Source organism: Sycon ciliatum, chromosome 6 (genome assembly GCF_964019385.1).
Source record: "Sycon ciliatum chromosome 6, ocSycCili1.1, whole genome shotgun sequence".
In the NCBI taxonomy this organism is placed as follows: domain Eukaryota; kingdom Metazoa; phylum Porifera; class Calcarea; order Leucosolenida; family Sycettidae; genus Sycon; species Sycon ciliatum.
The window spans coordinates 30,929,639-30,957,469 of record NC_088648.1 but is presented as its reverse complement, the minus strand read 5'-3'; the positions used below and the strand labels follow the sequence as shown (position 1 = coordinate 30,957,469).

Sequence of the window (27,831 nt, the reverse complement as noted above, 5' to 3'; positions counted from 1 at the left end):
CAAATCCGTACGGGTACTGGCTTAGCTGGCTGCTGTCTGCTTGAGTTCAAAAGTTGTGAACTCAAGTCCGCACGAGTACTAGCTTTGCTGTCTGCTTGCTGCTTCTTCCGACGTGGCTTTCCCTTGCTCTTGGTCTCGTCATGGCCGACTGCCTTTGCTGCCTCCATTGAATCCGTTGTTGATCCAGATTTATTAACGATCTTCGTCAGGGAGGAAACTAAATGGGCGAGGTCGTCGATGTTAACTATTTTATCTTTTCTGTCGATCGGCGGGAAGACTACGCTCCCTTTCCATTTCTTCGAGGATTTTGAAAAAGATGACTTTCAGATGCTGAGCAAGACTGATGGAAAGAATCTCTGCGCATGGGGTCTGGAACACCAAACTGATTATCCACTGTGATATCACCACAAACATTTGTGTCCATCCTACTAAGCCAGCCCCTGAGGGGCAAAACTGCAAGATTGACTGAATACAAGCGGAGCCCAAAATGGCAAACCTCCACTGAAGCAAAAAACGTGCACCTTGAAACAAACATTCAAACAAGTGAAATTTCTTCGTTATTGCAAGTGCTTTTAGGGCTGTAAGGCCTCCTATGTGTTAAGTGCGGATATGTTAGCACATTCTCTCGTTAACCTGTGGATTTTGGACAACGTTTTGGAAATTCGTTGTGATGCTGTACACAGCTATTATTCTAACGAGCCGCAAGTGTAACGGTTTCTAAAAATTAGCCGAATTACGTGTTCAAATGATAATGGCGATCATTACAACTATAAATCTCGGTGCCGACTACTTCAAGAAGTAGCAACAGTAGATTTATCCATTTCTGGAGAATGTTCTCTTTTCAACGACGAGATTTCTCCCCGAGCTTGGAGAGCTTGGAAGCTCAGGGCCCATACGCTATGCTTTTTGCCTTGAGGACCTAGACAAAAAACGGATAGGGATGTTCTAAATTTTCTTATACCGAAGGATGTACCTAGAGTGCTGACAGTGCGCAACACCATAAAATTAATTTTTTTTAAATTTCACGGTTCGCGTGAGACTCGGCTGGAAGCCGGGCTTTCCTCATCCGTAGGAACGCCACCACCCTTCAAGGATCAAGGCGCAGATGCAGCTCCTAAAGCGGTGGGAGGTGAGTAGATCAGCTCACCAGCAAGTGGTCAAAGACCGAAAATCCCATTCACTGCATCCATGTTTTCCTCGTGCCAGGCCACGAGTTCCCAATTAACTGTGGGTCGCAGCACGGCTGGAAAAAATCCTTCCGCTTCCAAGCAGGACTTGAACCTGGTACACTCTGTTTCTCAATCATGATCTTAGACCGTCACACTATGCCTGCCTGCCGCAACACCATAAAGGCGGAGCGTAATACAGAACACAATAACGAGGACAATCAAGGCTTTTTCTGCTACTTTAAGCTTCGTGCTCACGCAATCATCAGGCAAAATCATGTTGCCTGATGATTGGGTGAGCATGAAACTTAAAGTAGCAGCAAACAAGCCTTGATTGTCCTTGTTGTTCTGTTGCGTAAATTTTCTTGTAAAAAATCTCCTATTTTTTCAAACACATTACCCGGGATTCGAACCCGCAATATCGCCCTGCATGCATCTCCTGATACACTTCGCATGCATACTTATTCTTCCAAGTTGCTTCACGTTATGATCTTGCATTTGAAAGCCCTATTTGAATATTGTGGCCAGCCGTCTTTGATGGTACGGTCGAGGGTAATACGACACTGTCTACCGCCTTGATGACTTAGGCAAAAAAAGCATAGGGATGTTATAAATTTTTCAATTCTCCTTTTTTCAAGGCATAACCTTGGATTCGAACCCGTAATATCACCCTACATGCATTCCCTGATACACTTCGCAATCATACTCATTCTTCCAAGTTGCTTCACGTTGTGATCTTGGGTTTGAAAGCCCTATTTGAATATTGTGACCAGCTGTTTGTGGCCAGCTGTCTTTGATGGTACGGTACGGTACGGGACAGATACGGGATAGCGCCAGGCGTGACACACACAAATAATGTCTTCTGCATAGCTAAGGGAATAAGGCTTTTACAGTGACATACCTTACAGTAACACCTCCAAATGGAAATAATCACGTTACATAATATTAGTGGTTTGTTAGATGTGGATCACAACGTTAAATTTCAGCTCTCTGATTTGTTTTGTCTTTTAGAGGTGAAGAAGACCAATCCAACCTTCACTGATCATGAGGGCAAAATAGTTTGTTTCTACCTCCCAGCCGTCAAGCCTGGCTACTCAAGACAGCTGGTGGGGATTGGACAACATGGCTGGGTGGATGTTTCGAAGAAATTCAAAAATTCTCAAATGGGTGATCTTAGCTATGTGCTCTTCCCAGGCTATGATATCTACGGTTTTCAATATATTCGTGATAGCGATGGTCGTAAGTCACCTGTCGGTGCCGAGTTCTCATTGGGTACGTACTTAATTAAGGAGTACAACTGATGATTTTGCAATACCGGTCTACTTTTTATTTTTCAAGTAGCATTTAGAACAATCATTCCTCTTGTTGTTTGATGTGTTGTGTACTTGGAAAAGGTGCAGAATCGAGAAGCTCACCATACTTTTTTATGCAAAGATAGCGCTGGATCAGTATGCGTAGTACGGCCAAGATACCAGAATCCATATCAAACTCTTAGAACTGATGAAAAATTGATGTTAATACGAACAAGGGCTGAACATAATTCTAAAGATTCTCGATAGAGTGAGGTGCAAATGCAAGTTTTTAAACTCCACTTACTTTAGGTCCCTGTGTTGGAGAACTTGATCTTGTGGGTTTTAAAATCGCTTTCTCTACAAGTGGGATGCTCTTGCCATTTGCCAGCTTGAAGGTGGCGAACCGTGCACCAGAGGCATTGCGTAGGCCTTCCCGTACTTTCACTACGCAATTTCTGGCAAAGATCTGGAATGGGGCTCTGATGTAATACCCAAGAAGATCCCATATATGATATTCGAGACGACCAAGTGACTGCACGACTAGAACACAGGATAACCTGCCTGTTGCAGATTGGATAACCTGCCTGTTGCAGATTGGATAACCTGCCTGTTGCAGATTGGATAACCTGCCTGTTGCAGATTGGATAACCTGCCTGTTGCAGATTGGATAACCTGCCTGTTGCAGATTGGATAACCTGCCTGTTGCAGATTGGATAACCTGCCTGTTGCAGATTGGATAACCTGCCTGTTGCAGATTGGATAACCTGCCTGTTGCAGATTGGATAACCTGCCTGTTGCAGATTGGATAACCTGCCTGTTGCAGATTGGATAACCTGCTTGTTGCAGATTGGATAACCTGCCTGTTGCAGATTGGATAACCTGCCTGTTGCAGATTGGATAACCTGCCTGTTGCAGATTGGATAACCTGCCTGTTGCAGATTGGATAACCTGCCTGTTGCAGATTGGATAACCTGCCTGTTGCAGATTGGATAACCTGCCTGTTGCAGATTGGATAACCTGCCTGTTGCAGATTGGATAACCTGCCTGTTGCAGATTGGATAACCTGCCTGTTGCAGATTGGATAACCTGCCTGTTGCAGATTGGATAACCTGCCTGTTGCAGATTGGATAACCTGCCTGTTGCAGATTGGATAACCTGCCTGTTGCAGATTGGATAACCTGCCTGTTGCAGATTGGATAACCTGCCTGTTGCAGATTGGATAACCTGCCTGTTGCAGATTGGATAACCTGCCTGTTGCAGATTGGATAACCTGCCTGTTGCAGATTGGATAACCTGCCTGTTGCAGATTGGATAACCTGCCTGTTGCAGATTGGATATTGTACTACACACTTGTATTTTGTTGGCCGGTTTGACAAGCTGGGTAGGTGTGTCCAAATCTCTCTCCCTCTCTCCATTTCACTTTCTGGCTCTTACCTCTCTCTCTCTCTCTCTCTCTCTCTCTCTCTCTCTCTCTCTCTCTCTCTCTCTCTCTCTCTCTCTCTCTCTCTCTCTCTCTCTCTCTCTCCCTCCCTTTCTCTGCCTCTGTCTCCGTCTTCGTTTCAGTCTCTGTCTCTGTCTCTCCCTCCCTCTCCCTCTCCCTCTCCCACTCCCTCTCCCTCTCCATCTCCCTCCCTCTCCCTCTCCCTCTCCCTCTCCCTCCCTCTCCCCCTCCCTGTCTGTCTCTCTCTCTATCTATCTCACTCTCTCTCTCTCTCCCTCCCTCCCTCCCTCTCTCTCTCTCTCTCTCTCTCTCTCTCTCTCTCTCTCTATCTCTCTCTCTCCTCTCTCTCTATCTCTCTCTCTCTCTCTCTCTCTCTCTCTCTCTCTCTCTCGCTCTCTCTCTCCCTCCCCCACTCACTCCCTCCCCTACTCTCTCCCTCTCTCTCTCTCTCTCTCTCTCTCTCTCTCTCTCTCTCTCTCTCTCTCGCTCTCTCTCTCTCCTTCCCCCACTCACTCCCTCCCCTACTCTCTCCCTCCTCCATTCTCTCTCTTTCTCTCTCTCACTCTCTCTTTCTCTCTCTCTCCCTCCCCCCCCCTCCCTCTCTCTCTTTCTCTCTCTCTCTCTCTCTCTCTCTCTCTCTCTCTCTCTCTCTCTCTCTCTCTCTCTCTCTCTCTCACCCTCCCCCACTCTCTTTCCCTCCCCTACCCTCTCCCTCCACCATTTTCTCTCTTTCTCTCTCTCTCCCTCCCTCTCCCCCTCTCTCTCTCTCTCTCTCTCTCTCTCTCTCTCTCTCTGTCTCTCTCTCTCTCTCTCTCTCTCTCTCTCTCTCTCTCTCGCTTTCTCTCTCCCTCTCTCTTTCTCTCTCTCTCTCTCTCTCTCTCTCTCTCTCTCTCTCTCTCTCTCTCTCTCTCTCTCTCTCTCTCTCTCTATCTCTCTCTCTCTCTCTCTCTCTCTCTCTCTCTCTCTCTCTCTCTCTCTCCCAATCTCTCTCTATCTCACTTTCTGCCTTTTTCTCTCTCTCTGCGTCTCTCTGTCTCTCTGCTCTGTCTTTCTCTCTACATCTCCCTCTATCGCTCTTTCTCCCTCTATCTTTCTCTTTCTCTCTATCTCTCACTCTCTCTCTCCATATCTCTCTATCTCTATCTCCCTATTTCACTCTCATAATCCTGCTCGCTAATCGTCTGTGTGCAGTTATGACATGCGACTAACGGTCCCGTAATCTGTGCCTTGTGCTTGTCATCCAAACACTTTCTTGATGCTGTTTTTGGTGCTGATGCTAATGCTGATGCTGTTGCTACTCCTGACGATGCTACTGCCGCACAACAATCTCCAGTGCCTACGCCAGGTGAGTTTGAATTTATTGAATTCAACTTATTTCCTTCATACTTCCTCTGCATCACTTGAATGTGTGTTTATCTTTTAAGAAGCATGTCTGAGAAAACCAGAACATTTGTGCAAGTCGATCTCCAAATTTTTCGCTCAAATTTTGCAGGTAGGCTTGCGTTGGGGTGTAGATCGACGTTCCAAAGCCTGCGCAAAATCACGTGAGTGTGTTTGCGCGCACGCGCGTGAGAGACAGACATTATTATTATTGTGTGCGTGGGTGCACGCGCGTGAGTGTGTGTGTGCGCGCATGCGCGTGACACTGAATGTGTGTGTGCGCGCACATGCGTGTGCTTTTGTGTAACGTAATATAACATTCCAAAGATATTCACGTCATCTATTCTGTGTTCTCCTTTATGTCATTCTCTCCCCCTTGCGGGAGGGACATGGAATGACAAGTAGTAGATGCATTGCCGTTAGTGATCCTGAGGGATGTGTGCGTATGCAACCAAGTGCATGAGTGCGCGCATGTGTGCGTGCACGAGCATGTGCACAGGCACTTGTATGCTAATGCACTCGTGTGCGCACGCGCTTGTGAAATTGCGTGTCTGCGTGCGTGAGCATGTGTGACTACTATACTATGTGCCCACCAAGGTGAGCACATGTGCGTGCGTGTGTGTGGGGCGCAGGCGGATATGTGCAGACGTTTTAGAATAATAATCAAGAAGGACAGAGCTGTTCCGGTAATGCAGTCATGAGACACCACAGTAGGGCAAACCGCACTCAATGTGCTACTGTGCTGCTGCTGCTGCTGCTAGAGTGCACAGCGTAATTGTTGGTACACAGCTACGTGAAATACAAGAGAACGTCTCAGCATTCTGTAAAGAATAAGTGATAATGCAAAAGGTGAGAATGTATTTCGCCACAATACGAATTGAGGTGCAGTCCACTTATGTGAGATAAAGCACAAGTGAACCGATACACATTGCACGGAGATAATGCTAGCCATGTTACGCAGCAAACTCCATGAACAGGAGTACGAGTGAGGAGACTATTGATCTGAGTACTGTGCGAATACAAAATTTCACACAATTTACGATATGAAGAGAACGATTCGATTTGTGAGCATTACGTAGGACTATACTGTGAAAACACTTACGGATTGTCAGGCTTGTCTGAGCTGCTTTGGCTGCCGCTTCATTTCTAAATTGCCCAGCCAACCGGTTGCCAGATGTTGCTGATGGAGAGCGACTTCTCCAATTGCAGTCATTTCTGCTTCATCCACATTTACATCCCGAATGGAAGCCACCGCTTGCGCTGCCATATCCTTTCCTGAAAATTTCGGCTCATGCCCGAAGCCAAACATTTTCAGCTCAGGCTCTGAGCTTTCAAGCTCGTCTGATACGTCGGAATCGCTCATGGTGAGGACGTCTTTGTCAGAACTATTCCTTTCACATACCAAAATACCTGTACTTTCTGAGCTTGGCCCAAGCAAGCGAGTCTCAATGACGTAGAAGGGCATGTTGGGGGTGTGTCGCGGCCGCATGACGTCATGGCGCGTCCCCCGAAAGTACAATTTAAACCGAAGATATCTCAGGAACGCTTGGTCGGATCGAAGTGGGACCTTCACCATTCGACTCAGCGTCCAAAACTCTACGGACCATGAAGTTTTGATTTTTGGGTGTAGGTCCCCTTTAACCCCCACTAATTTAAAATGCAAAGCACGATTTCTACAGTGTGTGTAAGAAATACCCAACACAGCTTAACATGCATGTATATCGATCTCAGCGGAACTTGGAGAAGAGTCTGACTCGATCGAAGTACCGGGGATAAATTCGGTCCGTACAAGCTACGCTGCAGGACAAAAAACGCCCATCACTGTTTCAGTTCGTGAGCAAATTAAAAAATCATAAAGTATCTCGTGCCATCCCGACACTCACCATTAGTTCTACGCAGCAGGCTACTACCTCTTCAGCTAAAGCCACTGCATTGAACTCTCAGTTCGCCTCAGTGGCCGTGCCTGATGACCCTTCTCTACCCATTCCCCCCATTGCCGAGGAGTCGGGTGAGGCTGACCGCCTCACATCTGTCTTTACTACGACTGATGCCATCCGACGTTACATTCGAAAGCTCCCGTCTGACAAGGCGCCAGGCCCAGACGGCATCACTAATCTGGTATTAAAGTCCCTTGCGCCCTCAATAGCATACCCCTTATGTCTGATTTTCAACCTATCATTCCGCACTGGTCGTTTTCCCCCTGCATGGAAAACAGCTAATGTTATACCGATCTACAAGAAAGGGTCCCGCCACGAAGCATCAAACTACCGTCCGATATCTCTACTGTCCTGTGTTTCCAAACTCTGTGAGCGCATTTTCTACGACCAGTCCGGATTTCGCAGAGGCTATTCTACCACCCTCCAGCTGACGCGCCTGGTGCAAATTAGTGTGTCGACATCGGGATGCTGGAGATCTAGTCGGGATCTGTTTTTTCGAACTTGCCAAGGCCTTCGATACCGTCTCGCACCGGGGGCTCTTGGCCAAGCATCGTGGATCATTTACTGTAGACGGCACTCCCCTGCTATGGCTGACATCTTACCTAACTGGGCGAAAGCAGTGCGTCACGGTACATGGGACGGCCTCAGCCGACACAACAGTACTATCCGGAGTTCCCCAGGGTTCCATCCTCGGCCCCCATTCTTTTTATCTTATACGTCAATGATCTGCCCGCAGCTGCCCCGGGCACATCACTATTCGCAGACGACACAACGCTCCTACGGGCATCTCCTAACATCACTGGCCTGATGAGTAACCTAGCTAACGGGATTCAAAGAGTCATTTCCTGGATGTCGTCTTGGCGGTTATCGCCCAATCTGTCTAAAACTAAAATCATGCTCTTTCCTTCTCAGCCTGATGTACCGCCCCTGCTCCATACCACTTTCCCCCAGCCTATAGACATAGTCTCCAGCCATAAGCTTCTTGGCATTTTCATTGACTCTAATCTTTCATGGGAACCCCACATCGATTACATATGTAAACGATCAAGTTCATCTTTAGGAATCCTCTCTTCTCACTGTTACCATCTCCCAATCTCTTGTAAACTCCTCTTTTACTCAGCTTACCTACGCCCCGTTTTTGATTATGCAGATACTGCTTGGGCTGGAATTTCCACAACCCGTGCTGCCAAGCTCGAAATTCAGCACCAAAAATGTTCTAAATATTCTCCTCCGAAAACCCCGCATGCTCCCATCTTCCACCCTTTATGCCCTTGCTGACACTGCCCCTTTGTCTAAGAGACGTAATTCACATCTTGTCACCCTTATCCATTCTCCCAAACTCAATCTATGTCCACCTCACCTCCACTGGTTCAACTGGTTTTCTTCCCGTAGCACGAGAAACTCCCTTTCCCTTCCGAAACCCAAGTCCTCCTTTCTACTTCACTCTCCCCTTTTTACTGCATCCTCTGCGTGGCTGGCACTTCCCCAAGAAGCTATGGACGTTTCTTCCCTCCGCCTTTTTAAGAGCCTTGTCGCGCCTTGACTTTGATTTTGTGTTTCTCATTTTGTTGCAATCACTACTTATCATTGCGGTTCCTTTTTTCTTCTCCTCCCCTTCTCCCTTCCTTGCCGTGGTTGGCTAACACCCTCCCTCTTTGTATTGGCCGGTGTTATCACTGTGCTATGAGATGCTGTAATAAATAAATAAAATTCCTGTGATCTATAACTGGTGAATATATCTCCTTATCACTCATCTATATCGACCTCCACTAATTCTCGTGATCCTTGACTGGTCCTATATTACCCATATCACCGTAATATCGACCGCTTGTATCGACCGCTTGTATCGACCACTTAGGCATTGTAATCTTTCGACTTTGGAGGGACTTAGAATTTTCCACTCCACTTCAAAAAGAAAGTTTGAAAGAAAGAAGACAAAGGAAGAGAACAAGCAGGATTCGAACCCACAACATTATGAATCTCAAGCAACCCCATATACCACCCAGCCACTGTGCTGCAGATGCTGAATCCTGTTGTTCTTACAGTCTTGTATCCAAAATAGGCAACATCCAATGTACACTATAGTACAAATGCTATACTAAAAAGGTTAAAATAGCTCCTAAAGGTTCAAATTTTGGGGTTATGGCAAAGGACTCGTGATAAATAGGATATTGACCTCGACCTGGTCTATCCTATACATATTCACCACTTTAACTTGGGGTTTATACTTTGCTATATTACCCACTTAGAGGTTGTAACTTTTCAACTTTCAAGGGACTTAAAAGTTTCTCTCCAATTGAAAACGAAAAAAATTGAAGAGAAGAAAAAGTTTCAGCAGGAATCGAACCTGCAACCATAAGATTCCCAAGCACCTATCTTGACTACCTAGCCACCAGGGTATTGATGCAGATGTTGGTTGAAAGACAGGTCTTTGGTCTAGAACACGCAATACTACCTACACATAATAGTATACTATTTTATACCCAGCTCATATTAACTCCCACTCATATTAACTCCCACTAATTCCTGTGATCTATAACTGGTGAATATATCTCCATATTCACCACTTTAACTTGGGGTACAGTCAGACCTCGCTTAACCGCACACATCTGTTTTCCACAAAAATATCCGGATAGACGAGGTAACCGGATAACTGAACACACATACTGTATATGCATGTGGCATGTCAAAAGCAGTGACATCGTACATACATGTAGACGGGTCCTATGCAGTACAACTAGCGTGCCCAGTATGTAAAACACTTGAGGAAAATGACAAGTGCATGCAACTGAGTGCTGTCCGCATACACCCAGCAGGTCAAGGACCTCATTTGCTTGCACAACTCCCTGACACTAGCTTCTGCAAGCGCTAGCCAGCCACATGCAACCGGATACGACGAAGCTTTTTGCACACATTTTAACCAGTTTGTACACGAAATCATGCACCGGTATGCGGATCGCGAGGTCCGGTTATCTGGTTATGTTGTATGCATGACATTATGCTGCACATCGGTTACCAGCGATTTTCTTCCGGATGGCGAGGGATCCGGATAAACGAGGTCTGACTGTATATACTTTGCTATATTACCCACTTAGAGGTTGTAACTTTTCAACTTTCAAGGGACTTGGAAATTTTCCCTCCAATTGAAAAAGAAAAAATAATTGAAGAGAAGAAAGAAGTTTCAGCAGGAATCGAACCTGCGACCATAAGATTCCCAAGCACCTATCTTGACCACCCAGCCACCAGGGTGTTGATGCAGATGTTGGTTGAAAGAAAGGTCTTAGGTCTGGAACACGCAATACTACCTACACATAATAGTATACTATTGTATACTGGGATACTAAAATAGCGATTTCGGACCAGTATTTCAGGCCAAAAACGAAGCTAGGTATAAATAGAATAAACACCTCTGTCTTGTGTTTATGGGAATATAAACACTGTATATAAAACCTCGGCTACGCCTCGGTTGTTATAGCAGTATTTATGTTCCCATAAACACTACAACATCGGTGTTTATTCTATACATATTCACCAGTTATAGATCACAGGAATTAGTGGGGGTTAATATGAGCTGGGTCTAAATGCTGATATATGACCGCTTCAAGATCACAAGTTTCTGTGGGGGTCAATAATAAGAGAGTGATAAATTATAGTTTTAACTTAATATAGCTATGAATAGGATGATGGCCGCAGACATCACGCAACTAGGTTACTTGTTTGAGATGTATTTTCTGTGTATTTTATAACAAAAATATTATTGAAAACCCATAATCGATTTTCTTGTTCCTATCATCAGTGGGAAAAATACGGAACTAAGGATACAACCAAAGAAACTGAAGTTAAGTACTGTAAATAGAAAGGTGTTAGAAATAACAACAAGATACAAGTGCAATAAAACCACTAGAGGAAACGCAAAAGGTAACAAGATTACGTAACCAAAGGCGAGAAGGCGCTAAAGAAGTGTCAACCTACGAATACAACTTCAGTGCAACAACATGAAACTTGCGTTCCACAATATTGGTTTGTTAGATGTGAATAACAATTGTTAACTTTAGGCTCTCTGATTTGTTTTGTCTCTTAGAGGTGAAGAAGTTCAATCCAGCTTTCATTGATCGTACGCGCAAAATAGTTAGTTTTTCCCTCCCAGCCGTAAAGCTTGGCCACTCTATACAGCTGGTAGAGATTGGACAACAGGGCTCGGTGAATGTTTCGATGGGAAACAATTCCGATGAGGCGAATGCCAACAGCAACTATGTGGTTCTAACCCCAGGCTATCATATCTACGGTTTCCAATATGTTCGTGTCAGCAATGGTCGGAGGTCACCTATCGGTGCCAAGTTCTCAGTGGGTACTCCCCATGGTAAGTACTTACAGAGGAAAAAGCGAACAGATGATCCTTTTTCAACACCAGTCTACTTTTTGATTGCTAGTACTGCATGTAAATATAATGGGGAAGCAAATCTAACGTTTTAACGGGTGACATGTGTTCGTAATAATAAGTTCTCTTCAGGCTGTAAGGCCACATTTGTGACGTGTGCGGATAACCCTGAAGACTGCGAGATAGTTGTCGTATGTTCTCACTAACCTATGGATTTTGGGGTATAAATTTTCGACTTGTTATAATAACATGTCTTTCAGTTTTCAAGTAGCATTTAGAACAATCATTCCTCTCCTAGTTGAGGTGTTGTGTATTTGCCTAGTTGAGAACGTTGGCCGTAGAGCAACGAGCTATCTTCTAAGACACCAAAATATCTGTGGCGCCATCCTTTTGCCATTGCCAATAGTGCGGCTTACTACTCAAGCTCGTTACTGCATTGGCGACGCATAGGTGTAGGATGTCAGGACATGTTGCGGGGAGGGGGTTTGACAACTGGCAAGGATGGGAGTGTTTCACTTGATGTTGGTGGCGGGCTCTGGGGCGGGCGGGCTCAGGGGCAGCAGGTGGCAGCATGTCTGTCAGCTGGGCTGGACCGGAAATGTAGAGCTGCTTGAACAGGTAGCACAGTCTCGAGACTTGCCGACACACTGATAAGCTCGGGAGCATGGTCCTAGCGCCAATGCTGTGCATGCAACGTTGCTGGATGCGGTCAAGCTTCGCGAGGTTGGACCGGGCTGCGCCTTGCCAGACTAGGGAGCATATTTCATGGTTGGGCGGCTGAAGCCTTTGTATACGCTGAGGCGGCCGTTGCAGTCGTGTACACACCTTCCTGAAGAAGCCAAGGCGCAGGATGGCTCTGACTGCAACCTGGTGGAGATGATTGTGGAAAAGCAGTTTACGGACGAATGTCACACCGAGAAGCTTAACATCTGTTTCCTCTCAGATCACGGAACCATCAAAGCTGAGAGAAGAGGATGGGAGGAGTGTTGATCTTCTGCTCATCGACATTCCTTGGCACTTTGACAGCTCAAACCGGACCTTCCATCTCGATCCCCAAGCTTGGAGCGCATCGAGGGAGGCTTGCAGTGAGTTAAAAGTGGCGGGGGACACGTGATCAGCACGGATCATGCAGTATAGTGTTGTGTCGTCTGCATACTACGCTAGCTGGCATTCTGGGGAGACACAGTCAGAGATGTCGTTGACCTAATAAAGGAAGAGCGTTGGTCCTAAGATGCTGCCTTGCGGCATACCGTCTTGGATTGGGAAGTGCGAGGAAGTCTGACCACCAACAACATTATGGACAACTTATTTTCGATTCGTTGTGATACTGTAAACATGTTGTTATTCTAACGAGCCGCAAATATAATGATTTCTTAAAATTGATAAATATGGTGGTAAAGACACAACTGGCAATATGGCGGTAAACAAACGCCTGCCCACACACACCCTCTAAGCTGCAAAGTTCTGGCACAGAGCTCTCCTTCTCGCCACCACCACCATCAGTTCGCGTCTGTAGATCAGTCGATGAATTATAGTTCTCACTGCCAAAGCTCTCATTCATCTTTGCTTGCTTGCTTGCTTGTTTGCTTGCTTGCTTGATTGCTTGCTTGCTTGCTTGCTTGCTAGCTTGCCTGCTTGCTTGCATTGCTGAATGAACATAAGCTGGTTTGTAACCGTGGATCGCCATGGTGAATGGGCCACGCGTACTCACCCGGCCGATATGTGTGAACAATAACGAGAGAGCTTGGCAGCTCAAGGCCCTACGCTATGCTTTTTTGCCTAGCTCATCATGCATGGTATTAGAACTAATGGAACTTTCTCTTTCGCCCCAACTTTGTTGAGATCTTATAGTGTTTTACGTCGACCATGACGGCTACAATGCCCAACCATACCACAGACAACGGATCGGCTACATCATTGTACTGCAAAACAATTCCATCTGTTCGAATAACATTTCACGATGAGCTAGGCAAAAAAGCATGGGCCCTGAGCGAAGGAAATAAACTTTCTCTTTGCATTCGAGGGTAATACGACACCGTCTTCCACCTTGATGACCTAGCCAAAATAGCATAGGGATGTTATAAATGTTTCATTTCTCCTATTTGAAACTTGGATGTTGAGCCATAAATAAATGTAGAAAGGAAAAAGACATATGGATACAAGTTAAGAGTAACTCTCCATCACTGTAACTGGATACTATATACAGTCAGAAAATGCAATAACTAGGCACAAAATTGACAGAGTGCTGAGACATCCTCACAACCAGCTTCAACACATCTCCGTAGAGCTAACCGACAGCCTTCCAACTTGGAAGGTTCAAGGTTATGGAAAGACCAAAGAGGGGAAGGCAAGCGCAACGAAAACGAGCAAAAGCTACAGTCCCAACGGAACAAAGAATTTCGAATGTTACTGGTCGATGATGAGACCAGTACGATATTTGACAAAGCGGTCTAACTACAATTCGAAGCAGCAAAGCAGCACACCACCGAACTTGGGTGGGTCGTAAATATCAAAGATAAGTAAAGAAAAGGGAAGCTTTGCGAAAACGAATTGTACAAGCCGAAAGCCAAACTCCTACAGTACTCCTCATGCATGACATTGTGATGGACTAGTTGACTACAAAACAAGTTGTTTCACATGACGTATGTTTCGCCGTATGTTTCGCGGCGGCTCATCAGGTGTGCAATTTGAAACTCGGATGTTGAGCCATAAATAAATGTAGAAAGGTAAAGGACATGTGGATACGAGTTAAGAGTACATCACTGTAACTGGATACTTTATACAGTCAGAAAGTGCAATAGCTAGGCAGAAAACTGACAAAGTACTGAGACATTCGACGTCCTGACACCTAGCTTCAACACATCTCGATAGCGCTATCTGACAGCCTTCCAACTTGGAAGGTTCAAGGTTATGGAAAGACCAAAGAGGGGAAGGCAAGCGCAACGAAAACGAGCAAAAGCTAGCAAAATCTACAGTCCCAACGGAACAAAGTTAGCTAGGTTAGCGCTACGGAGATGTGTTGAAGCTAGGTGTCAGGACATCGAATGTCTCAGTACTCTGTCAGTTTTGTGCCTAGCCCACTTTCTGACTGTATATAGTATCCAGTTTCAGTGATGGAGAGTTACTCTTAACTCGTATCCATATGTCCTTTTCCTTTCTACATTTCTCGAAATGTTTTTTTTGAAGACATAACCTGGGATTCGAACCAACACTATCGCCCCGCATGCATTTCCCTGATACACTTCGCATACATACTCATTCTTCCAAGTTGCTTCACGTTATGATCTTGCATTTGACAGTCCTATTTGAATATTGTGGCCAGCTGTATTTGATGGTGCGGTACGAGCTAGCGCCAGGCATGCCGATGGCACAAAAGAAGAACACGGATCTAAAGCTTTGTGGCCCCTGGCTAGCGCCAGACATTACTGAAGTAACGCCTTTTGCATAGCTACGGGAATAGTAATTATAATATTATTGTTCCGCTCAATCTGGGAATTTGCGCAATCTGAGAATCTACTGGCACAGATTATCAGACCTAGCACTGAAATCCGTCCATATTTCAACCCAATGTAGACTCTTTGTTTGCTGTTTTCTACGGGAACTGTCATTATCAAGTTGTGCTTTTGCACGAAACACAAGCAAACTGCGGTGTCGAGATGATAGGGACCTTTCGGACCACGCATACGGATATATATTAATCCCTTGATTCCATGATCCATGCATGTGTGCGTGAAAACACCTGTTGGCCAAACTAGATCAGAGTGCCTGGGCTTCTGCGACACTTCTGGGAGCATAAGCGGTACTCAAGTAGGTGTGAGGACTTAGAACTTTTCCTCAGCTTAGGGAAAAATCAGAAATGAAAGAAGTAAATTCTGAAACCAAATACTGGGATTTGAACCCAAATTCTCAGATTCCCAGTCAAACAACTTCGGGACAATACTACAAGTGACAACTGACAAATTCTGTGTATAGAGAACTAATGAAGTTGAACTAATGAGAGAACTAAGAGAACTAATGTCCAAAGTAAACGACATAATGTACATACTACATACTTTCTACATTTATTGATGGCTCAACATTCGAGTTACATGCACGTACTATTACAATAGTATTCCTTTCCTCCTATAAACAAAGCTTATACAGTCTAGGTATGCTATGTCGTGATAAAACCACTGTATATAAGAAAAATTCACCAACACAGTAGCTGACAATGAAATAGAAATATCTGGATACAGCCTTGCCAGGGTGGATCGAGCCGGCTGTCCTGGTGGATGTAACAGATTCACTGTTACTACTAACACTAGGAATAGGATACACTTATCACCTGCTATTATCACGCTGCTGCTGTTAGGTGTTATGTCCATCATTGCTTGTTCATGTATATAAGAATGCATTATGGCAAGGATCATTGCTTATTCCAAGAATGACTACTGAAGTTAGTTGGACTGTTACACTGGTAGCAAGAGGATGGTTTTTCTTTTCGTCATGTTCGGGCTATGCGCAGTGGCCGCATTAGTCGCCTACGGTATATTCGAGATTCAGAAGCGTCTGAATCACCTTATCGCACTCGGTCAGTGCGATGGATCAGATCAAACGCCAAGACGTGCTCAAGCTCCCAGCGGAGAGAGGCCACGCATGCGCCATGTTAAGTCTCCGCCTGTGTTTCGTGGAGATACAAGAGAGTTCAAGGAGTGGGCCTTCGCCATCGAACTCGCCATGAAGTCCCTGCAGCTGGACAACGCGGAGGAGCGCTTGAGCTACGCGGCGAGTTTTCTGGAGGGCAACGCTCGTCTTTGGTTTATCGCCTCTCAGGAGGCAAACACGCTGTTTTCCGACTGGCCAGACCTGAAGAGCAAGCTGGGAGAAGTGTACGGCCCGGTTTATGACAGGGAACAGGCGCGCATCGACTTATTCGCTCTTCACCAAGATGAGGCTCTTGACGAATACATCAACAAATTTTCGCGGCTTAGCTTACAAGTTCCCGAGCTTGATGACCACTCCAGAGCTATCTTGTTCACGCGTGGGCTGGCTCAGGGCCTAAGCGGTGAGGTACTTAGGGAGCATCCGCAACATTTGGCCCAAGCCATACGAGCTGCGGTCTCAGCAGACCAGTCGATGCGGCTAGCACCAACAGTTCCTAGTATTCCCTATGACGCGGTATGACGTGATCCTCGGCAAACCATGGCTGACCCGGACGAACCCACAGATCAATTTTCGTACCAATGAAATCAAGCTGGAGGGTGGATCCATCATCTGTCAACCGAGTGAAAGTGATGGCACGGACAAATCCAACCCACCGATCGAGACGTTCCTCATCTCAGGGAAGCAGGCTAGGCATGCAATGAGAGGTGGCGCAGAAGGAATCCTAGCGTATGTGACAGCAGATCCGGACGAGCCACAGACGGTGGATAGTCCGGGTAGGGAGGATCAGAAGGATTTCAAGGACCTGCTGAAGGAGTTCGGGGACGTCTTTCCCGATGAGCTTCCAAACAAGCTGCCACCCAGAAGAGGCGCAGATCACGAGATAAAAACGGAAGAAGGAGCTAAACCGCCATCTCGTGCAGCATATCGTTTACCAAAACCAGAGATGGATGAGCTTCAAGCTCAGCTCACCGAGCTGCTCCGTAGAGGATTCATCCAGCCCAGCAAATCCCCATATGGAGCCCCTGTGTTCTTCGTAAAGAAAGCGGATGGAACACTTCGAATGGTATGCGACTGGCGTGAGCTAAACCGCATAACCATTAAGAACAAGGCATGCCTACCGAATATTGACGACCTCTTCGATACCGTCCAAGGCAGTGCGTATTTCACCAAGCTAGATCTGAGGTCCGGTTACAATCAGATTCGAATAGAAGAAACAGATATTCCGAAGACAGCAATAAATACCCCATTCGGTCACTTTCAGTTCACAGTGATGGGTTTCGGCCTAACAAATGCCCCGGCAACATTCCAAACCTTGATGAACAGTGTCCTCCAGCCATACCTGCGTAAATTCGTTGTGGTGTTTCTAGACGATATCTTCATATTCAGCAAATCATGGGAGGAGCACCTCGATCATGTCAGAACCATCTTAAACGCCCTCAGGAGGAATGAGCTATATTGCAAACCGTCTAAATGTGAATTCGGCCGGACAGACGTTCTGTTTCTTGGGCACCGGATAGACGGCCAATGCATTTCTCCAGATCCAGAGAAGATCAAGGCCGTGCATAACTGGCCTGTCCCGACGACGGTCACGCACGTAAGACAGTTTCTGGGATTCGCTAATTACTTTCGAAGGTTCATTAACCATTTCTCGGCCATCTCCAAACCCCTGGAGGAACTGACAGGGAAACATGTGCGCTTCGAGTGGAATCAGACTCGACAGGAGGCATTTGAGCGATTGAAGTCTGCTCTGCTGGATGCACCAGTGTTGCGACTAGCAAACGTCAGTCAGGATTTCCGCGTTGAGACTGACGCAAATGACTTTGCTGTGGCAGGAGTCTTAACGCAGCAAGCAGAGGACCAGTCCTGGCATCCTGTGGCTTACGTGAGCCGAAAGCTGTCTTCTGCCGAACGGAATTACACGGCCGCCGAGCGAGAAACTTTGGCTGTAGTGTACGCCCTGCAGTGCTGGCGAGTCTACCTATTTCGCCACTTTCAACTCTACACCGACAACATGGGAGTTGTCTACCTCAGGACCAAACCAAACTTAACCAAGAGAGAGGCTCGATGGATTGAATTCCTGGCCGACTATGACTACACGGTACATCACAAGCCAGGGAAGTGTAACATAGCAGACCCGTTGTCACGTCGACCAGACTTGGAACTGAATGGAATCGAGTTCTCTCTGGATGTGAATCAAGGAATTGCGAATCAGATCTCAGCAGGGTATGATAGTGACCCAGAGCTTTCGCCAGTAATCAAGCGCTTGATGGCTTGCAGCGAAGACGCCATGCATGAGCGATACGTCTGGAACAGTGTGGACCGGCGGCTGTACCTAGTAACATCGGGCGATGCTCGCCTCTGCATTCCTCGCGGTCCGGTACGGCTGCAACTGCTCAAACAGAATCATGATTGCCTGACGGCCGGCCATCCGGGGAGAGACAGGACCTACCTGAAGCTGAGCAGATACTTCTATTGGCCAGGCATGAGAAGTACTGTGAAGGACTTCGTTAAATCTTGCGACCGGTGCCAACGCGTAAAGGGTAGCCAGACCAAGGCAGGACTGTTGCAGTCCCTTCCAGTCCCCGAACAGCCCTGGACAGACATCAGCATGGATTTCATCATGGCACTGCCGCTGACCTGCCGAGGACATAGCGCCATTCTAACCTTTGTGGACCGTCTGACGAAGTATGTGCACCTGATCCCGACGACTGTTCATGTTGACTCTAAGGAGGCAGCCCGATTGTACGTGGATCATGTGTTTGCTGCCCATGGCTTGAGCAAAACGATAGTTTGTGATCGAGATCCGCGATTCACGTCGGCGTTCTTCAAGGAGGTTTTCAGTATTCTTGGCGTGGAGCTAAAAATGAGCACGGCCAACCACCCGCAGACCGATGGCATGACTGAGCGTGTGAACCGTGTCATTGAGGATACGCTAAGAGCTTTCGTCAACCATAGGCAAAACAATTGGGATGAACTCCTATCGCTATGTGAGTTTGCGATCAACAATGCCGATCAAGCGTCAACAGGTAACACGACATTTTTCCTCAACCATGGATGCCATCCAGTTACTCCCTCGAGCTTATTGACGAAGCAGAAAGCTGGAGCTGGCATGGACACGAATGGTCCGCTGTCATGGCTGGATGGCCGCGTAGAGGCACTACGTGAGGCACAGGATGCCATCGTGGCGGCGCAGGCCCGGCAATCATTGTATGCGGATCGAGGACGGGTGGAGGACGCCCTGAAGGAGGGGGATGAGGTGTTGGTCTTCAGGGACTTCCTGCTGACGCCCGAGGAACGAGACAGGCCTTCACACAAATTAAGGCTCAAGTGGTATGGGCCGTTCAAGGTGCAGAAGAAAGTGGCCCCGAATGCGTACAGATTAGCTCTTCCAAGAATCATTCGGGCCCATCCAGTGTTCAATATTGCTGCCCTCAAGCTGTACCATGGCAATGAGATACCGGGCCGTACTCAGCCGGCACCTCCACCCCTAACCGATGCGGATGGCCATACGCGGTACATTGTCGAAAAGGTGTTGTCGCACAAGAAGAGAGGACGGCGCACGCAGTACCTAGTGAAATGGAAGGGCTACCGAGATGCCACCTGGGAGCCGGAGGAATACTTGATGGATGAAGCAGGAAACGCTATTATTCCGCTGAAAACCTACCTGGACCGTTTTTCATAAAATTGCTATTTAATTGGCAGCCACAGTTGTGTTGCTAGTTTCTACGTGTTGCAATAGAAATGTAGCATTCTGCATGATTAGGATAGTGCTTCCCTGCCAGCCAGGCGTTATTTGCAGAGGACATGCACTGGATCTTGAGTTCATCAGTGTTGTTTTCGGCTACCATGCATTCCACATATCCATGCATGATCATTAGTTACCATAATTGTTCCTTCGAATTGGTACTGTTCTGACAGTTGAGAGGGGGAATGGTGTAACAGATTCACTGTTACTACTAACAATAGGAATAGGATACACTTATCACCTGCTATTATCACGCTGCTGCTGTTAGGTGTTATGTCCATCATTGCTTGTTCATGTATATAAGAATGCATTATGGCAAGGATCATTGCTTATTCCAAGAATGACTACTGAAGTTAGTTGGACTGTTACAGTGGAGGTGTGTGCCTGTATTACAGGGCTACACTTCCTGTCACCGTACAGCCAGATTTGAAGGTGGACGGTATTGAAGCCGTGTGGATAAGTCTGCACCACTCCAAACAGCGGCACCTTTTTGCGTGTATGTATCGCCCCCTGCTGAATCAATTCATTATTGGGACAGATCTGAGCAGGCTCTTCACACGGCTGCAGTGGAATCACCATCTGTCACCCTGCTTGGTGACTTCAACATCAATGTTAGCTCAGCTGTAATACCTCAGCTCCACTGTTTCAATGATGCAATTCACTCTTTCGGTTTGAGAAATTTAGTCTCTGTCCCCAATCGAATAACCCCAAGATGTGCAGTCGGCACAACATTGGACCTGATCCTCACCAGGAGCCCTGCTACAGTCTCCTGCAATGTCGTACCCTGCACTCTGAGTGATCACTCGGCCGTACATGCTAGACTGGACCTCGCGCTACCGTCCGCTAAGCATCAACACTCCTCGCAACGCCAGGGAACCAGTTTAACCCGCAACATGCGCACCATAAACCTTCCAGAATTTCGGGATGAGCTTGCCAATGCCAACTTGAGCGTGTTCCAATCGACTTCCTCCACTGATGAGATGTGGATCACTTGGCACACTAAATTCATGCGTGTTCTTGACAGACATGCCCCACTCAAATCCACCAGCAGGAAGGCGAGCTCATATCCCCCGTGGTCTGACAGGGAATTGTACCAACTCCAGTGTCGCAAGAAAGGCTACATCGCCAGTGGCATCCGAACAAGGACAGCCCCCATCTCTACTCGGCATTCAGGCGTGCCCGTGCGGCTGCCAGAAATGCCTATCGTAGGAAACGCAATGAGTATTTCCAAACTCAATGTGCTGAACATAGTCGCAATTCACACAAACTGTGGCATATCATCAACACTGTAACATCTCGAACTCGCCAACGTATTGAGCCAACATGTGATGTGGAGGATGTCGCCACAGCCTTCAGTAAAGTTGTTACTGATAATGATAGACCCCCTGTGCTCTCCATGCCACAGGGTCCATCACGCCCCACAGCCTTATCAGCTTTCCAGTATGTCCGAACCAACTCTGTTTATCGTCTCCTGAGAGGCATCAATGCAGCCAAGGCCACAGGCAGTGGCAGCATCCCAGGAGTACTTCTGAAGTGCTGAGCTGATGTCATTGCTCCGTCTGTTGCTGCTCTCTTCAATGCCTCAGTATCCCGTGGTACAGTACCCTCTGCCTTCAAGCTTGCACACGTATCACCGCTATATGAAGCTGGTGACCCAGCAGTTCCCACTCACTTCCGTCCCATTTCCCTTCTCCCAATCCCGTCCAAGCTATTAGAGAAGCTGGTGCAGAAGGAACTTGTATCAGTCATGAACATCACGGAGTCACTTCCCTCCACTCAGTTGGCGTTTCGCAGCGGCCATTCCACTGAGGATGCACTAGCTCTCATCACCAACCGTATCCTTACTGCCCGGGACAAACGAATGTACACAGGTGTCTGCTTACTGGACATGTCTAAAGCATTCGATAAAGTTAGACATCACCCACTAATTCTCGACCTCTTCAATGTTGGTGTCACGGCCACAGCCCTGCGGAGGTTTATTTCTAACTTCTCTGAACGGACCTCGCGTGTTTGTATCGGACCATCACGCAGCACTATCACTCTCTGCACCTGCGGAGTGCCACAGGGATCTGTGCTCGGCCCCATTTTGTTTAACGTATACACTCGGGAAAACCCTATGTTGCTGGACAAGCTTTGTCTTTGCAGTTTGCAGATGACATTGGTCTCACTTGTACTGTAGGAGTTTGGCTTTCGGCTTGTACAATTCGTTTTCGCACAGCTTCCCATTTCTGTATAAAGAACGATAGAAGTATTTCTTGCGTCTGCAAAAAAGTGCTCAATGTTCTAAGACAGAGCGGGGTTATACACTCAGACACAAAGGATCTCCAAGTTTCTCAGTTTTGCAACACTGAGAAACTTGGAGATCCTTTGTGTCTGAGTGTATATATATATGGTGGTGGCAGTCAATTTTTTCTTCAGACTTTTCCCGTTTGTCTCTTTCCTTCACACCATTTAATATATATATATATGTTGGACTCAGTAGAGCGTCCAGCCCCTATATGATATCCAACCCCTATAATAGTGTCCATTGGTCCAAAATCCACTGTACAGAGTCCAAACTTGGAATCAACTGTGAGTTCAAAGTTTAGATGGACATCATTCCCTGTGTAGAGTCCAGCCAATTGGCTTCGCCCCTATATAGAGTCCATTGGTCCAAAATTAACTGTATGGAGTCCAAACTTTGAAATCAGCTATAAGGAGTCTTTATGTGGACAACACTCCCTGTATAAAATCCAGCCAATTAGGCATCCCCTATCCAGAGTTCAAAATTAGACATAGAAACTGCTGTAAGCAGTGAATATTAACCAGAAAACGGCCTCTCCCTCTAATCCTTTACATCATTCACTTCTCAAGATAAAAAATAAGTATTGAGGCGCCACTGCAGCCACTTCATTACATGAAAAACCCTACAAACACCATCCTCAAACCAAGTGGTCTCTTCGCAGATGCTGCAAATTACAATATCTCAATCATGTAGTGTTGCCAAATTATTGTGCACGCACACACACACACTCATGCACACACCCACACAACGCCAAGACAATACCTAGAAAAAAACAAGAATCAAAAGAGAAGTATGGAGAGCCAAGGATTAATTATTTGTTTTCAAATTATTGTGTGCGCGCACGCGCGCGCACACACACACACACACACAAACTTATACAACGCCTAGAAAACACCAAGAAAAGAGTAGAGACACAATACACACGCAACTCCAACAGCCATGCAAACGTCCACCCATTTACACGTAAAGTCAAGAGGGATAACAAATAATTATACGAAACGATTGCATACGTGGGCGGATGCACGCACGTTTACATACATGTAGTAGTGTAAGAGAGTAACATAGTGCAGTAGTCAGCATATACTAGCACATGCTGAGAGTGCAATAGCAAGCTTCACCATTGCTCATGGCCATGCAAATGTTCAGCAGCACTCAGTTCCGCAAGCTTCTGAAGATCGGCACACCTGCAACAAATAGATAGCACAAGGATACGCGTATTACCGTAATGATGCATGGGAGCACACAACTACCAAGTTCTCAACGAAAGTGATGCTCAATGAAAATCCATCCGCTCAAAGACCTGTGAACAGGTGACGGTGGGGACAATAATCTATTAGTAATACGAGGAATAAGATCGTTTGTGCACACTCAAGACGCACAGACACACCAACATACATGTAGTGTACTCCACAGTGTTTCGCTTCACTGCAATTAAATTGAAATGAGATGATTTGAACAATCTGTACAGCGTTGCCGTCAGTCAGTCTTCCCCAAGATGGAAATGCAATGATTTCTTGTCACGAGGCAATTTCAATGACACAATGTCATGTTTGTGACATCAAAACGGTTACTTCATGGAATACGAGTACATGTATTAGCTTGAGAAGCTTTTTCTTGTCGGCATACAAGAAATCCTCCTCCTCCTACTACTACTACTACTACTACTACTACTACTACTACTACTACTACTACTACACTGGCGCTGCGTTTGTGGATCCCATTGTATTTGAAATCATACTAGAGTCTAGTAGAGGAAGAGTGTCGTGGAGTTCACATAATTATCACAGGGATAGAAATACATTTCTCATGAAATAAAATAATAATTGATGATAGCTAGACGATCGTATACGATTGATGCAAAGTCCTTGCAGTCCTTGAGGACTGTTACGAAGTGGTTGATTACTTTTATGGCATTCATTCAAGCAACATCAAACAAACGCGATACGATCCTTGAAAATGGAAAATAAATTCAAGCATAACGACAGAACAGCAGACCAATCGAAACGAGTAAAAGCTTCCTTACCTCAGTCATCGTCCTGCCATGTAGTTGGACAGCCTTTTGACACGGTGGTACAGGCAAACAGTCAAACAGGTTATCCTTGTGGCGTCGAACGAAAGAGAGTGTCAGTGTTTCTGACTCGTCAGATTGGAACTGTGCTGAACTTTTCTCGTTCTCCGCTTTCTGCTTTCATCCCTCGCTCTGATGAAACCGTTCAAACGCCTTACTGGCAGCAATGGCAAGCCAAACAGGGGATCCTTGTGGCGTCGAACGAAAGAGAGTGTCAGTGTACCTGACTCGACAGATTTGAACTGTGCTGAACTTTTCTCATTCTGCAATTTCTGCTTTCATCCCGCGCACTGATGAAACGTCTTCAGAGAACCACAAGACGCTTTCCAGATATGATTTTGAATGTCTCCTTATCCTCCTTGGTTACTTGAGACAGATTACTGTCAGCAACTGCACAGCAGAACTTGCAGCCATGGCTGAAGTGAAGAACGGAATGCGCTGCCACGAGGCAAGTAAAACTGAAAAGGTGTTTGTTCTCTTTCGGGCACAACACACAGGACGGCGTGACTGGATAAACTGGACTCCTGGACCGTGAATAGGGGACTCGTAGAAAAAGTGTACTCCTTATAGGGGATTGCGCGGCAGGATGAAGCTGATCAAACCTGAGTGGACTCCTGGACTCTGTATAGTGGATTTTGGACCAATGGACTCTATATAGGGTGCTGGACATCATAATTATAGTGCATGGTATCTATACTGAGTCCTACATATATATTATTAGGTATCACGCTCCTCGGCTTTCGCCTTGTTGAGCACTCTCAGTAGGCTGCTCTAGTGCTGCTGCATCGCGCAATGCCCGCTACTTTTTGTAGTTTGAGCACTCTGGCGCTAGAGCGACGAGCTACCTTAATGTCTGTGGTGCCTCCTTTGCACCATGGCTGGTAACTCGGCCTATTTAGCTCGTAGCTGTACTGATGAGGCCTTTATGGCCGAAACAGCTTGCTGTCTACAGCATTAGATATCACGCTCCTCGGCTTTAACTTGTTGAGCACTCTAAGTAGGCTGCTCTAGTGCTGCTGCATCGCGCAATGCCCGCTACTTTTTGTAGTTTGAGCACTCTGGCGCTAGAGCGACGAGCTACCTTAATGTCTGTGGTGCCTCCTTTGCACCATGGCTGGTAACTCGGCCTATTTAGCTCGTAGCTGTACTGATGAGGCCTTTATGGCCGAAACAGCTTGCTGTCTACAGCATTAGATATCACGCTCCTCGGCTTTCGCCTTGTTGAGCACTCTAAGTAGGCTGCTCTAGTGCTGCTGCATCGCGCAATGCCTGCTACTTTTTGTAGTTTGAGCACTCTGGCGCTGGTGCTGTCTACAGCATTAGGTATATTAGGTACTTCGAAGTATATATATATATATATATATGTGCTGCGCTGACGAGTCAACAAAGGACGAAACAGTTCTGTCCGCAGATTGAGTATATATACTCAGCGCAGCACAGAGGAAATGAGGCCGAACCTGATAGCAATGGAAATAAAAATTTCCAATCAGGTCCGAACGTACCTTGCCAGAGTGCTCAAACTAACAAGTCAGCGAGCTCTGCAGTGGATTTTTTTTGTCATTCATGAACCTGATGATGGGCCAGGGCCGAAAATTTGGTGTAATGTAAATCTTAATTGTAATTTTAATCGCAATGAAGAGAACATTTTGGAGTTGAGAAGTGAAGTTTCCTTAATGTTTCTTCTTGCTCCTTTATTTGCCTCAGAGGGGAAGTGTGGTGTCATCCCAACTATCAGTCATGGGGAATATCAAGTAGTCGATGCAGGTGTTGGAAACGTAGCTACTTATCACTGTAGCCCAGACTATCACATGATGGGATCTGGTCTGCTGATCTGCCAAGAAAATGGACAATGGTCTGAAGCCCCTTCATGTGAGTGTAATAAGGAATATTTCTGATAGAATAACGGGGGGGGGGGGGGGGGGGTCCAACTGTCAACCACTCTATTCATCTGCTATTCACAATCTTGGCATAACTCTATTGTTGATGTAACATTAAGAATAATCTGCCCGCCTGTGTGAATTCACTACCAATGAATGCTCTACAGCTTTGTGTTCTGCTTCTGTCAAATCCGATGAGAATTCCAGTTCTGATGTAAATACAGTCTGACAATGGCCTGTGAAACCAGATCACGGACGGTCAGCCATACAGATTTCTCCACCCCCAGTGCAAATAGTCAAAATAGTTCAAGTAGTGCAGTGATCCCTACACGTTTCTTGGCTTCTTGACGCTACAGAGAAGAGCAAAGCAATGATTATAGCTTAGTAGTAGGGGTGAAATGAGTATATCGAATAGTCGAGTGCTCGCTCGAAAATTTGAAACCAGCAGGATACTCGTTTCGCGAAATACTTAAGTATTTTATGTACAGTGTATTGTTTTGTTTTTTGTTTTTTTACTGAATACCACAGTACCATCAGATGCTGCACATGCATGTACATCAAGCATTTCTGTTACTCTGACTGGTACTGATGGCCCATGCATCTAGTAGCACTACAGAGAAGAGCACGGCAATGATTATGGCTTAGCAGTAGCACTCCAAAGACCGAACATTAGCAATCGAAAATGTCCACCGTGCACATGCTTTGTTCCATGTCGCCTATTCTCTGCAACAAGAAAACTGTGTACATACATGTCCCTGCATTCAAACCCAAATAGCTAAACCCGTTGTTAGACTGAAAGTTGTGTACATACATGTCCCTGCATTCAAACCCAAATAGCTAAACCCGTTGTTAGACTGAAAGTTGTGTACATACATGTCCCTGCATTCAAACCCAAATAGCTAAACCCGTTGTTAGACTGAAAGTTGTGTACATACATGTTCCTGCATTCAAACCCAAATAGCCAAACCCGTTGTTAGACTGAAAGTTGTGCATGTACACATAGGATAGGAAGGTAGTTAGTTCAGAGTGTTACTAGTCATGGTGTTTGTAGGACTTTGACTGCGTACTGGGGATCTGACTGCCTATAGATGAGTCAGTGCACACGATTCGACTGTTTACAGGTTTTAGATTGCATAGTGGCCTCCCGACTGTCTATAGTGAGCTGCCTGCCTTCTTTTGAGCTCCAAGGAAACTAGTTTGTGCTTGAAATGTGTATATACGGTGATGGCTGAGTCCTACCAGCTCGTGGTGACCGTCAAATTTTTGATTTTTTCTTTTAACATTATCTTTGCCACTCCCTAATTCAGTGCATATTTGATACTAATCTGTCATCTCTGATATGCACAGGTGTCGCCTATTGCAAACCATCGCTTATCCCTAATGGTCGTATTGTAGAGCGATCAGAAACTTACCAGATATCACCTATCTATTCTCCTCCTCCTCCTATCAGTACTTTTCCTCTTGCCGAAGTTTATCCAGAGTGTGATAAAGGTTTTGAAGGAATGGGAAAAGCAACTTGCTCAGGAGATGGGGCAAAATGGGAATATGAAACCCCATTGTGTGATACCGTTGAAAATACCGGTAAGTACATTCATAATATCCTATCTCCGGACAGTTAG

The 27,831-nt window shown here is 46.1% G+C and overlaps 1 protein-coding gene across 1 annotated transcript; it reads left to right on the top strand.

Annotated features, from left to right (window-relative positions):
* The first annotated feature begins 2,329 nt into the window (after positions 1-2,329).
* On the top strand, positions 2,330-27,831 carry LOC135820208 (sushi, von Willebrand factor type A, EGF and pentraxin domain-containing protein 1-like). The gene is made up of 4 exons (XM_065333522.1): positions 2,330-2,438; positions 11,298-11,576; positions 26,040-26,204; positions 27,560-27,831. The coding sequence occupies exons 1-4, from the start codon at positions 2,330-2,332 to the stop codon at positions 27,829-27,831; spliced, it is 825 nt and encodes a 274-aa protein (XP_065189594.1).